Raw genomic sequence first — 14,164 nt, 5'->3', positions numbered from 1 at the left:
GTTGTTGACGATCTCAAATCCAAATGGTAGAATGAATAAAGCTCAATATTTGGAGATTCGTTTACTTCATTCCATAGAAAGAAAAAACATTACATAAGTTTAGCAATGAGATGATTGCAGAGAATGTCTCATCTATTAAGTATCGATTACAAAAACAGCAACAACAAACACGTTCAAAGCAAAACCCAGAGAATAATCTAATCCAAGTTTTGCTCTTACCAAAAGAATCTACACATGGACTAAGATTCTCCAGTCTCAATGTGCTTCTTCTTCTTCTTTCTTGGGTTATAATAACAAACCCTTCCCAAGTTTATTTACATATACAACTCTGCAAATTGTTGAACGGCGTGTTGCGTCCCTTTGTACAACTTCCACCGTGATAAAATAAGGAGCTAGAAATATACCAACTTGTTTTGTTGTCTTCAATAGAACATACTAATACGATCAGAAACCTGTAAGAATGCGTTAAGTGACCACCTTTACAGTCTTTTGATTGCTGCTGCGTCTGCTTTCATTTAAGCACAAACGGCTTCCACAGCGAGTTTCTTCATCACATTTGGACATGGATCTCCACCAAACATCTCCGGTGCTACAGTTACAGAACACCAGTTCTGCCCAACACAAAGCTGCAAGAGAAAGAATCAGGTTTTAGAGCTCAAAATCAAAACAAAGAAAGAAAGATTCATGCTTTTCTCTAACTTACTTTGTTGAAAGCATCATAGGAGTGATGGTCGTGACAGCTTCCTTGACGGTAACTACCACAAGTCCCTTCAGGTGTCCCGAAGCTAGCAAACTTCACGGTGGTGATCTTTTGTCCAGGCCCGCATTGTAAATGCACTTTGGGATGCAATGGTTTATTAACTTTTCCAGAAGCATGCAATTGGTAGTTCACCAGCGTTGATTGCCATTCATAGATATCTGCACATACACTGTCCACTTCTCTTCTGACCAACGAGATTCCGTTCGGGTCTCCTCCCCATTCCTCAAAGACAACCAATAGATTGCCACTTGGTTTAAGCCACGACCGTGGGACATGGTACCTACAAACAAGCAGAACACAAGTCAGAAACCGAAAAAACTTCATTAATCGCAGCATTAGAGGTATAACGATGGACAGCCTTTTTACCATCTTTGAGAAGCCTCTCCACAGTTTCTTAAGCACTTGTCCTCTCTGAATGTTCCGGTATAAGAACACTCGCTGCAAGAACCAACTGCTTTATATGCAGGCCAGTGACGTCCCAAGCTCTGCCCATTTATCCATATTTGACCTTTTCCCATGCTTCCCATGTCTACAGCCAACGGCGAATCTCCAGCTGGAGCAGAGAAAGTCGTCTGAAGCAAGCCATGGAGACATGTTAAACATGGAGAATATCGTTTTACCGATATAAACTGCATTTTGGTTTTTGAATATGGAGAAGCTTACTACCTTGTACCAAGTAAGTGGTTGCTTCTGTGCAACAAATGCACCTTCTGCCCACTCAACCGATGAGCTCCCACTAAGTGAATGAAGACTCAGAGATTCTCCTTTAAGACCAACCTGAAAAATTGAAGTACAAAATCGGATAATCAGTAGAATGACACAAATATATATTGATAAAAACGTGTTGTGATCTTTGTCTCTGTACCTTATAAGTCCATTTCTGCCATGATAGATCTCTCCGTCCCCCACTGAGACCGTTCAATGAAACTGGACCCAAAACTCCAGCATTCCATGTCTCAAAATGTGGACCCACATTCTGCATTGTATAACCACATAGATTAAGAACATCTCTAGGTCCAACTTAGTGTTTGTCGAAAAGATCGATTAGGAAAGAATATTGATACAATGCAAAATTGATAACTAACCGGGAGACCAACAGCGATGCTTAGTATCGCAATTTTGTTGAAACCAGCTCTAAGATTCACACCTTTCCGAAAAGTTAGCTTAGGAGAGTCTAAACTACCATACGCAGATCCTGGATAGAGACAATACAAAAATGTTAAAATGAGGTGAAAAATGTTGACAGCAAACTGTTCTTAGCAATATTAAAAACTGTTCATACCAGATAATTGGCCATTGATAAACACATGCATAGCATGGCCAGCTGATAGAACAGTAAGAGTTGGCAAATCTCCATTCCTCAAAAATCCTTCATTGGCATCAATTTTAACACTGTAAAGCAAAAGAAAGAGATAATTAGTTGAGAAGTCACAGTGCATTCGGTGTTGATAGAGAGATTTGCAAGTTCTATGGATACTTACTCAGTCATGTACCACAGGTAATCCGAAGTGTCTCGTGTAGTGTTGATCTGCTCCACTAATCCGACCATTGTGAAAGACTCATCAATGTAAGTTGATGGGTCTTCGTTGTATGCTTGCCAAGATAAACCACCATGAACAGGAACCCGAACCATTTTCATCCTAGAAGTTTGAGCACCAACCTACAGCCAAAACCAGTATAATGTTGGTCAGTACTCAGGGAAAAACTAAGAAGCACAAAAAAGTTCATTCTATTACTCATATCATTATATCTGGTTGAAGCATATATTGATTATTCTTACCCTGGCTGTGTTGTAAACTGTGTTTTTGCAGTCTGGGAGAATACTAATAGACCACGGAGGTAGATTGTAGTGATTGCTCCCGAAAGAAACTTTGGCGTAAGATTTTGGATTATAATTTGCTAAGAATGCAGAACAAGCTCCAGATTTCGCTTTGTACACATGAGCCTGCAAAATTACAAATGTACAAAAGTTAATCAAGTTGACCACAGCAGAAACATCCTTAACAAAAAAAGAAAGAAAAGACTTTGAGTTGAGACCTCTTGATAGTTTCCGAGAGGCATTCTTGTGGGCTCTCCTGATACTAATGCTGGTTCACACAGCTTTATTGCTCTATGCAAATCTTTCAAGTGCCCCCACTTAGGCTGCCTTTCAAGTCCTATTTGAAAACAAATGACCATATTATAAAGAAGACAACAATCTTTATCTTTAGGAAATAGAAAAACTTGAGTTTTAGCAAGCTTACCATATTCGTCGAGAGGAGCGTCATAGTCATAGCTAGTTGCGATAAACGGACCACCAGCAGTTCGACCAAAATTTGTTCCACCATGATACTGAGCATGACAAACCGTGTATGAGAATTAGACAAGCTCAAAATAGTGGTTTACATTACTTTGAACATGGTGAAAAAGAAAGACCACAACTTTAGCTTTACCATATAGTAGTTGATGAAAGATCCACCCTTTTGGATAAACCTTGCAACAGAAAAGGCCATATCTTCAGCTGGGCGGTAAGGAACTGGTCCTCCAAACTTTGTAAACCTGTTGAAACATCGAGAAAACATACTGAGATCACTGAAACAACAACATTAGCAGATATCCACTTTGAGTTTCTGCTTACCATCCAGTCCAGGCTTCGGTCCACATTTTAGGCTTGTAGGCCTTGTTTGGGGAGAAGTAATCACAGTAGAATCCATTGCAAGCATTGATCTAGCAAAGAGCAAACCACAGATTTTAAAAAAAAGATAATTCAAAAAGAAAGAGACTGAACACATGAATGATCCACATGGTTTGTTGTTGACATAAGGCAACGAAGAATTGCTTATACGATTGAATATTATTGTTAGAGACAGAAGAAAGTAAAATAATCAAACAAAAAAGATCATGAAAAGAAGTAACACCAAGCAACGCATGTGCATTTTAAATGAATACTAATATTTAATGAAATGATTTTAACAGAGAGAATGAAGAGTGACAAGAGCATACAGATAATGAAGAAAAGATGTCCTAAGACGAGACAAAAGAACTCACAATGGGGTCGGGAGCATCGTCTTGTTTGCACATGACCCAAGGGACACCAGTGCCTAGCCCCACCGCCATCTTAGCTGCCCAGTTGGTGTATGACCGTCCTGGTGCACCAAGCTCATACTCCATTGGTCCATATTCATTTTCAATCTGTAACATAACATTCCATTTGATATACAGACAAGAAGTCTACTGGTCTCACTGTCACTCTATTGTAGGTTTGTTAAAAGACACAATTAACTAGAAAGGATTTTTACCTGAGAGAGGATTATAGGACCGCCTTGAGATTCAAAAAGCCTCTCAGCTTTCATCATGTTAACAATCTTCGTGGTGAATCTTTGCATTTGAGCCTTCAAATGGAAGAAACAAATAACAATCAATATTTTTTACTTAAGTTATAATCTAAGGAGTCAAACAAGGGTCAATGAACAAGTGTTGAGTTTGATAACTTCAAAATGAAGATAGATTAGTTTTATTAAAACAAGACTAACCTTGAAAGGACCGTTATCTGTTCTGAAGCTAATCCCTGGGATGTACTTAAGCCAAACAGGAAATCCACTGAGAATTTAAACAGAAACAAACAATCATATTAGAATTTCTGGGAAATTCTTCAGCTTTTTGACTTTCTATTTATAGGTTTAAGGTACACGAAATTAGCAATAATTACCCGAAGTTCCATTCAGCACAGACATAAGGACCAATCCTTAGATGAAGATAGAGTCCAGATTGTTGGACCAACTTGACAAACCTAACCAAATCATAGTTGCCCTCGAAATAATACTGCAGATGAAGCCAAAACACACATAAAAGTGGAATCCAATGAACCAGTACTTTGTTCACACATAAAAAAATCCAATTGGTGACAGATCCAAAATAAGATTTTTCTTACTTTTCCAGGAGATGGCTCATGCCCATTCCAGAAAACATAAGTCTGAATCACATCTAAGCCTCCTTCCTTTGCTTTCCGGATTAGATCTGGCCACATCTACACACCCAAAGCACACATCCAGAGATAAGAAACGAAACACTAGATTTTGATATTACTCAAACAATGGGGAACCAAAGATTCAAACTTTGGAATAAATCTAACTACATTGCAACTAACAAAAGAAGATATAGTGAAAGAAATAAGCAAACAAACCTCAGGAGTACTTCTGGGGTAATGAATAGATCCAGAGATAAGGATTCTTCTTTTGCCATTGATGGTAATAGCTCTGCTATCGTAAGAGACAGAACCAGAAACAGAGCAAACAAGAAACCCTAGAAGAAACAGAGCAGAAACTGCCGCCATAGCCACCACATTCTTCATGGCATTAGGTTTCAAACCCATACCTATTAATTTACTACAAGTTGGTTCACTTTCGGTTTTGCCACTTTATTCTATTCTTCCTAATTTGAGCTAAAGGATAAAAAGAAGGAAGATGTGGTTGGAAGAGAAAGGTTCAAGCTTTCTTAGCTTAAAGCTTTAAATTTTCTTGAATAAAAGATCTGGAGAAGAGGAAATTTATATTCTTGAGTGTAAAAAGAAGAAAACTTGTTTTTTTTTGTTTGGATACTAAAACGGAGATGCTTTGCAGCTGTTTTTAAAGCATTCAGCAATGGAGGGTATCTCGTGGGACCTACGTTGAGAGACCTTTTTGGGTCCCACCGTGTTTGTGTCTTTTTCTCATTGTTCATTTAAAATAATTGAATACCTTACTTAAGGTTTTTTAGGATTGTAGTATTATGTAAAAAAGGTCATTTGTGATTTGAATGTTCATTAGTAAAGTTCTATTGCAAGCAATTTAGACGAATAAAGTATAAGTTTCTGGAGAAGACGAATTACTAGTCACGTTTCCCACCATATTTGTAGTAATCATAGTAAGGAAAAAATAAATTGCCTCAGCTAGTTACTAGTCTACTAGATTTCCAACCAAAAGTGTAAAGTAAAATATTTATTTGAAAGTAAAAAAAAAAAGGTATTCTAGTTCGTTTTAAGTTGGAGCTTTGGTTATAAGTTAGTAGTATGATTTAAGTTGGAGTTTTGCTCTTTTTTTTCAATAAATATATATTATATATTGATTAAAAATAAAAACACTTGCAACAAATGCAAATGCCATATCGATTTCCGTTTTCAGATTAGTTTTATGCAAATCGATTATCAGAGTATTACTTCTACTAATCTTTTGTTTGGCTAAATTCGGTACGAGATTAGAATTCTCCATAATCTCCAGAATGTCTCTTTGTTTAATGCTTCGTGATTTTTTAACGCGCTTCTCTGCACGTTGTAGTAAATGGCCCAACAATACTTGCAAAGTGTCACGGGTTAAGTTTAGCCACCACAAATTCTAAGACAAAGACGACAAACAAAATATGTTTTTTTTTTTTTTTTACTACACATCTATTTAACTTTTCCTTTGTCTGATTGAAACGTTAATTAACCTTACATTTTTTTCGGCGTTTAACCTTACAATTGACAACAACAAAAATTACATACAAATAATTCAGTTCCCGCTACGTATTCGTCCAATTTGGCGCGTGTCTTCACCTCTCCCGATCCAAATTATTTTGGAATTTTAATTAGTAATTAAGTATTATTAAGTGAGATTTTTGGGCTAGCAAAATGAAAGAGCGTATTCGTTAGACAAAAACCAATCGTTATCTCAACCACTAAACCACTGAACACTTGCAGACTTTTGAAAAATTAAATTTGTCTTCGATATCTCTACCTAAAACTATACATATTTAATTAAGACTTTATAACCATAAACTTCGTCTTGTTTTATCGTGGGATTAAAATTTACTAAATTATTTTCTTTAAAATATCAAGCTATTTAATTGATAGAACTTCTAACAGCTTATTACATGGCCATTCATATTAATTATTAAGACGATTTGTGATCATGATTTGTTCAATTATTGATTATCATTAGCTGTGACCATCGGAGAAATCGAGATTCGACGTTGCAAACTATATATGGCTGGTTGTGTCTACACAATTTCATAAATTTTTGTTGATATGTCGTATTCATATTTATGAAAGGGGGTGAACTATAAATTTATATTAATTGATAATTTCAAACAAGTAGTACTATAATATACTCATCAAAACACGCAAACATACACAATAATTGTTCTAATCGAAGAGATAGGGTGTCGAAAAAGGGAGATATCGTGTTTGTAAAGCATCATTAAAGTTAAAACGCTATCGATTACATTGAATAAAAACCATGCTTTGTCGTCCTATGATATATAGAAACAAATATTCGAGTCATGAATAAACACAGTACTTGAGAAAAAAAAAAAAAAGAATAAACACAGTACTTGAGAATAAACACAGTACTTGCGAATATATGATATAACTAATGCTCTTAGATCTTATGACACATTGATCACTGGTACTTTTTTTTTTCGTCTAGAATTTTTCCTTTATATTATACGATTGTGAAATGGGATTATTGTTTAAAATGCCCTTTTTTGGGAAAAACTTACGAAAATGCCCTTTTTTGAATAGTTTACGGATTTTGTCCTTTTTTAACACTTAAAAATGTACGTATTTAGGATTTTTTTTTCCAAAAATACGTACTTTATACCAAATACTAAACCCTAAGAACAAATGGAACCGACTAAACCCAAACATAACGAGTGAAACGCATGTTAAATCATATTTTTGGAGCATGAAAAAGGGCAAAATGCATAAACTATTCAAAAAAGGACAAAATCCACAAATGCCCTTATGAAAAAGGACAAAATCCGTAATTTATTCTTGTGAAATACAAGGGTGGAATACGATTTTGAAACATAAAGCCGGCGGAAAACAAATATATCCCCGGAAACTACGCCCAAACGAGGGAAACTTTGAGAAAAACGAATAAAATTACAATCTACGGAAACAAGGGGAACCACAAAAGGATAATCCCAATTAAGCCCATACATGAGAACAACGAAATTGGCGAGATAAAGAAGATCAAATAGCGGCACCTGACAGAGAATTTGACGAAGGATGATGAACGAACTTGCTCAACTCTTTCAGTCCAAGATCACAATAAACTAAACTAAGAGAACCTGACAAAGGATCCTGCTGACCGTGAGACGAAGACGACCAAACCAAACTTCTAGCAAAACCGGAGGAAACCCAATCAAGTGGGTGAACTGACCCATCCGTGATTTGCAAAATGAGGAAACCGAAAGAACACTCAGCCTGGAGACACCATGGAAGGACAAAAAGAGACGAACCACAAGCAAATTCCAAGATACATTTCCGAAGAAAACACATTTCCGAAGAAAACACACCATTGATCACTGGTACTTATTTTCTTTCTTTTTTCGTGTTTAGATTTGTTTTTGTTATTTATTAATATTGCTTTGAGCTGCGTGGGGGAATTAAAGTGAAAATGAAAGGAGCAAAATATGTAAACAAATACTAAGAGTATGGACAGTGGGGTAAGCGGATGTGTGTGAATCTTGGGGTGTAGGTATTAAAAAAACGAAAAAATTGTCTCTCACTTACACCCGGATGTAACACTTTTTCTCTCTATCTCTCTCTTTTTTTCTCTTTCTCTTTTCTCTTTTTCTTTAAATTATAATACTAAAAAAATACGTACACCCACACAAACACATTTACCACTGTCTCATGGTCTAATAGAGAAATAATAAAATTGAGTCATTAGAAACCAAACCCGTTAACTGCGATGACAACAACAGTTTCCGCGTTCCGAGTTTCTTCTGCTTTCTCTTCTTCATTAGTTTAGCTTTTATTCATTTTCCACTCACATACTTATTTGTCACTCACGCGCCGCGCGTGAATAAAAACAAAGTATTATCACTGCAACAGTGTTTGGCTTTCTAGTTCCGGATCTTACGGCCGTCAAGGAAAATCTTGTACGGGTGGGTGTTTTAATTTTATTATCATATCCTAATTCAATCCCAAATGTTCAGATTAACTATGTAAAACAACAAGAAAAATAATGGTAGAAACTAGAGAATGATTTGGGAAAAACTTTTTATTATGTGTTATTGATCTCAATAGAATTGATACACAATATACTATATATAAAAACTAACTTATGTTTAACTTAATTTGAATAGGAAATAGATAAACATGAATAAGTAAATATTCTAAATCTCTTAATCTTTATCACAATAGGATATCTAGAATTTTCTTTGACTTTAGCTTTATAGACTTCACGAGCTCGGTCCGCTCTCTTGTTTCTCAAGTTACCTCAATAATAATATAGCTCCAGAAAAGAGAAGCTAACGGCGAAGGTCATGTGGATTTAGATCCCAGCTGCTGTCAATACATCTTTATTACAAAAATTCTAATCCGCGAGAGATAATAATATTTATGTTACACCTGCAAACCTTTTTTTGATAGCTCATCACGTTTGATCCATGGATTGGACTAAAATGATATCCAGCATCATCAGAGAAAATTCATGCACCTATTACATATAGCCGATCCAAACAATAATTATATCCTTAATCCCGCAACAACAACAAAATATAAGTTTATATCCGAGAAAAAAAGAATATATTGTATATATTAACGATCATCAATAATTCAACGTAGCTGCAAATTTGAGTGCAGTGTGCAATCACAGTAAAAGTTAAACAACGTTTTCGTATGTATTACAACGTTGGAGTTCAATACTTTTTTACTGTGAAAGAATTGGGATTCTCATTTAGTGTACTGATTAATTATGCTGCAACATGCATATGCATGCCTGTCCCTTGAGCAAAGATATATACTTAATTATTGGATATGTCGTCATCCATGAAATAATAATATCTTTGCAAGTGGTATCCTATGAATTTATAATGCAGACAGAACACTGTGTGATTCAATTTTGGATAGTTTTATTGGATTTTTAGACGACTCGAATTCCTTATTATTGACTCATCAGTGGCAAAATAATTTCATTCACGTTCTAATTATCATGACCACACGTGGTTTCTATATGATACGTTGACATGGAATGTAAAAACTAAAAAGAAACGAACCCCTAGTGACTCTTAATTACGAGTTATGACACCAGGCTTATAAACTAACATTTGATTTAATTTACACACTCTAGGTATTTCATTGATTTAACGCACCATATACATAGTTTTTTCAAATAAAGAATCCAAGTAAGCATTAAGATATACTCATATATGGTGTACCTTTCACAATCGACACATTATTAAACTTATCCATATATAACAAGGAGAGGTTCCTAAATATATAGTTTATAGGGTACATTTATTTCGACAGCTTAATTAATTAATATCTATGTTGTTTTGGCTAGCTCTTGCTTTCCTTTTCAGCGCGCGAGACTGCCTTATCTTATCTTATATGAAAGGTCTCGTTTCTTCTTCGCTCTATCTACATATCATATTTTGATCTCCTCATTTCTCTAAAATATACCAAAAGTTTTATCCAACATTCTTCTAGAAACATTATCATTATCAAATAAGGAAAAAAACAACAACAACATAATGATACAAACAACGAGCCTTTTTAAACGTTTTTACGATATCATGCATGCATTACATAATTTTCGAGATAAGAATTGAAATTTGAATACCAAAGGAGACTAAATATCCTTTAATCTTTTATATACGTGGCAGAAACAAAATTTGAGTCTGATCCGAATTGTATTAATTACTTCGATATCCAATGGTGATGATCAACGAACGAGGGATTAGGATGACATGTAAGCAAGAAAAGAGTGGGAACCACAATAAGTGTGGCATGATATGATGACACGTCAACCTTGTCGATAGGACCCATGATCATCAACTGGATAATGTGCATGTTACAGGACAAAACCGTATCGACGTTACAATCAAAATGAGTGGCTAAAAGAGTAAAAGATAGGAGCTACAACATTATGATAGTATGTTTTATCTTCGTGTTTTTTTTTCTGCCAAACAAGAAAACTAATATCGATGAGACTGCCACATATTCAATTTAAAACCATTCACATCAATATCGATCATTTATCTTCGAAAATGAAAACGAAAGAAATGCATAACTTTTTTTGCTAGAACTCTTCGAAAATGATCTTTGATTTGTGCGTGATGGTTTTGACAAATGTCTTTACTTAAGCAATCTTAGCCAAAAACACATTTGATAACTGATTCGGGAAATATAAAATATTGATCTACTATTCTGATGTACCATTTTCAGCTGTATTTGCTCGTGGCGTCTAATTTTGGTATTATAGAAGAACAAATACCGACCTTTCTTAGTAAAGGAAAGATAGAAAATTGATGATATTTTATAATACGAATCTTACATTGATTGATTTGGTCGGTCCATTGTAATCTATTAGAATAGTAACAAGTTTTTCGTTGGACGATTATGGGCCCGATTGTTAAATATGGGCCTACTAATAAAGAAAAGTCACTAATGACCACCGAATCTAGTCTCGTCTATTAAATTTATAGACTACTAGATAGATAGTAGATACAGTATTTAGTTTTGCTTTTATCTTGGATTAGGATGTTGCCGAGCTGGATTAGATCAAATCACAAACTTCAATTTACACTTCATTATTGAATTACTATGTTATAGTCAAGTAGCAGTGTCTCAACTTGCTGAAGATTCTGAATTTATATGATAAGATCAATGATTCAATGTCTTTTACCTTGCTAAAAAATGATGTACTAAAATGCGAGTAACTAAAGATATTACATATCTTCTTTTGGTTTAAACTTTTAATATCATATATATGTTAGTACACTAATAGACTAGCTCAAGAAACAACCCATGAGGGCAAGTATCATGGTTGAGACAGAAGACACAAATGGGCACTTTGATTTGACCAACCAGTAGGAGTTGCACATTCATACATACGTATGTACGTATACAAAAATCGTCTTCTCCGGTTAAGTGAGCACTGTAATGCTACACCGGCCTTCTAAGGAAACTTTGATTCTTCAGCTTTTCCATGATCCGATAAGAGTAGAGACCTTTTTCTACAACTATTATGACACCACTTGCTCGTCTACCAATTAACCAGGAAGGAGAAGATGATTAGGACTTGTGTCGCTTCAAGCGAATCCACCAAATGATGAAGTTTATGATCGAATTTAGTGGAGGAGATAGATTTAACTCACTGAGTATGAAGTTTGAGAGGTTGGATTCTGATGGTTTGGGCTTGGCCTCTTCAATCACGATCTCAGTTGAAGAGTCGCTTGAGAATCCTAGCTTCTGCATTATTTTCTCTAATCTCTTCCCGTTTGTCAGATACAGATAACCAATCTAGAAATTGAACAGATAAAGCGTGTTTAGTATCACACAAATTAAGTGACAACAAGAAGATTTACCTTCAAACAGAGTTAGAAGCACAAAGAAGAACGCAGTGTAAGTTTAGTTAGATATTGGGGTTACTTACTAGTGTCTCCAATGATGATGCCTTGTTATAAACCGCATTACCTGCACGCCTTCTTGTACGTGTTCTAGCGGAACCTAGATTTTTTCCCCACCTAAGAATATCCCTGGAGATAATACAAATTCATCAGATGGATAGAAACCAATAAGAAGTGGAATCATGTATCTCAGCAGAGAAAAGTTGGATGCTGAAATAGTGGGTTTTGTGTACTGACCTCTCTTCCTTTGTTAAGAAGTCATCATCAACAAGTTTCTTCAGCAAAGCATACTGAATAAAATTATGAGAAAAGTTAACAGTTAACATTATATATGTTCAAACAAGGAAAATGATGACAAGATGAATGATATGTTTGAAATTTCTGAGATGACCAACATATAAGAAAACTAAGATGGTTATGCTGATACCAATATGAAGAAGTAATGAATTCCCATATTAACAGTGTAACGAGGTGAAACAAACAAAACTACTCCGCAAAATCATGAAACCGAACAAGCACCAATACACTATTTTCAAGAATGGAGATAACATCAAAACAGTATACAATACTGATTTAAGAAAACACAGGAGGTCAAAAGATAACAAACCTGTGCTTCACAGCGCACCACTGCTCTAACACGATCGTTATAATCTTCAATACTGAGCGGAGGGAAAAGAAAATGCCTACGAGCATATAGCTACACAACCAAGAGAAAACTATTAATGAAGTCTGATTCGCGGCAAAACTTTCTGGAAAGAAAATTGCTCATTCCAATCAAGGGAAGTCTATCAAGATTGATCCAACAAGAATTAAGAGCAAAAGCTTGCCTAAAAGCATGAAACACAAAGCTCAGATTGTAATGTAAAAAACAAACCTCAAAAATGGAATCGCCTATGAAGGCCAAAGAAGCAGCATTGAAGACTGATCTTGGTTTCTCCAACTTTGGTGGACTTGGAGACCATGTCTCATATCCCATATACGTATCATCAACGTCAACAGTTAATTCTACATATATAACACAAACAAATATTTAGTAAAAAACCATCTCTAATAGAACCAGGAATTGAAAATTTTGAGAACTCTTCTACAATTCATTAGAGTCTGGTTTATCAAACAGAGATTTGATAACGAAACATCGAAATTGAATCAAACCCGAGTTAAAGCGTCTACCTTTACTTGCGGGACGCTTGAGCAAATCAGCGACGGAGATGCTGATTCCTGGAGACGGTGGAGGTGACGGTGGTGGTAAGAATGAATTATTGTTAGGGGTTTTCTTAACTTTTCGCGGCGCATTAGGGTTGTACGGAAGTCTAGGTTGTGTATCTAAGGCAGCTCTCACGGTGGAGCTCGCCGATAAAATCACCATTTTTCTGAAGCTTCTCTTTTTTTTTTTTTTGACAGCGGCAACGATAAGGCGGTGACGGTTCATTTATATAAGGCGGTGACGGTTCATTTATACACGTGGCGTATTATTATTCGTCTGTTAGCCTTAAGATTTATGAGGCCTCCGTCTTCTTCCAAGTAGTAAAACCCTGATGGCTAACGGTTCCGTTACATGAATGGGCTGAAATTGGGCTTTTTAATAGGTTATCAGAGCAATGTCTTCTTCTATGCATAAAGAGTGTTTATCAATTTTGGATTCTGTCTCGAAGAGAACCAAATTAATTTCATTGAGAACTTGGAAGACGTTTAAGTGTTCATTTTCTTGAGCTATCCATTCTTTTTCTCACAAGGTCAAATAACTAAGATTTTTTTTTATGGAAACGTTTTAGCTAGCCAATGGTTATAGCTAGCTAACTATTACTGTCTACTTGACTCTTTGTTGGTTGATGTACGGCTAAAGGAAAATGAATTGTAAAGCAGATTCTCCATCATGTTACTTGGACATGAAAACCTTTTAGCTTATTTTCTAGATTATGGTCACCGGAAAACTCCGAGATACTTTTTGAGGGATCGTGTATTGTTCTTCTGTAGAAAGATTTTGATTTGTCGGTTTTCCTCTTTCCTGCATTGTCATCTATGTTTGTCTTTCTCAATTTCACATACAAC

General features: G+C 35.5%; 2 protein-coding genes across 3 annotated transcripts; both read right to left on the bottom strand.

Moving 5' to 3' along the window:
- Positions 1 to 46: 46 nt before the first annotated feature.
- On the bottom strand, positions 47 to 5,332 carry LOC9318908 (beta-galactosidase 1). Its single transcript, XM_002882796.2, has 19 exons — positions 4,923 to 5,332; positions 4,671 to 4,766; positions 4,449 to 4,561; positions 4,273 to 4,339; positions 4,039 to 4,131; positions 3,788 to 3,931; positions 3,378 to 3,466; positions 3,193 to 3,298; positions 3,004 to 3,091; positions 2,798 to 2,916; positions 2,541 to 2,705; positions 2,242 to 2,420; positions 2,043 to 2,152; positions 1,846 to 1,955; positions 1,626 to 1,736; positions 1,427 to 1,537; positions 1,127 to 1,332; positions 704 to 1,040; positions 47 to 626 (listed from the first exon to the last, which is right to left on the bottom strand). The coding sequence occupies exons 1-19, from the start codon at positions 5,109 to 5,111 to the stop codon at positions 516 to 518; spliced, it is 2,544 nt and encodes an 847-aa protein (XP_002882842.1). The 5' UTR covers positions 5,112 to 5,332; the 3' UTR covers positions 47 to 515.
- Positions 5,333 to 11,403: 6,071 nt separating this feature from the next.
- On the bottom strand, positions 11,404 to 13,508 carry LOC9321052 (mini-ribonuclease 3). 2 transcript variants are annotated; one of them, XM_002882795.2, is made up of 7 exons: positions 13,286 to 13,508; positions 12,990 to 13,120; positions 12,723 to 12,812; positions 12,353 to 12,405; positions 12,142 to 12,244; positions 11,864 to 12,008; positions 11,404 to 11,751 (listed from the first exon to the last, which is right to left on the bottom strand). In XM_002882795.2, the coding sequence occupies exons 1-7, from the start codon at positions 13,479 to 13,481 to the stop codon at positions 11,732 to 11,734; spliced, it is 738 nt and encodes a 245-aa protein (XP_002882841.1). In that variant the 5' UTR covers positions 13,482 to 13,508; the 3' UTR covers positions 11,404 to 11,731. The 2 variants fall into 2 exon arrangements, with proteins under 2 accessions (XP_002882841.1, XP_020888551.1); XM_021032892.1 differs by lacking the exon at positions 11,404 to 11,751 and having other exon boundaries at positions 11,758 to 12,008.
- Positions 13,509 to 14,164: the final 656 nt, after the last annotated feature.

This window comes from Arabidopsis lyrata, assembly GCF_000004255.2.
Source record: "Arabidopsis lyrata subsp. lyrata unplaced genomic scaffold ARALYscaffold_3, whole genome shotgun sequence".
NCBI classification, from domain to species: domain Eukaryota; kingdom Viridiplantae; phylum Streptophyta; class Magnoliopsida; order Brassicales; family Brassicaceae; genus Arabidopsis; species Arabidopsis lyrata.
Note: the sequence above shows the minus strand (reverse complement) of the source record. Positions and strands in the feature narration are given on the sequence as shown.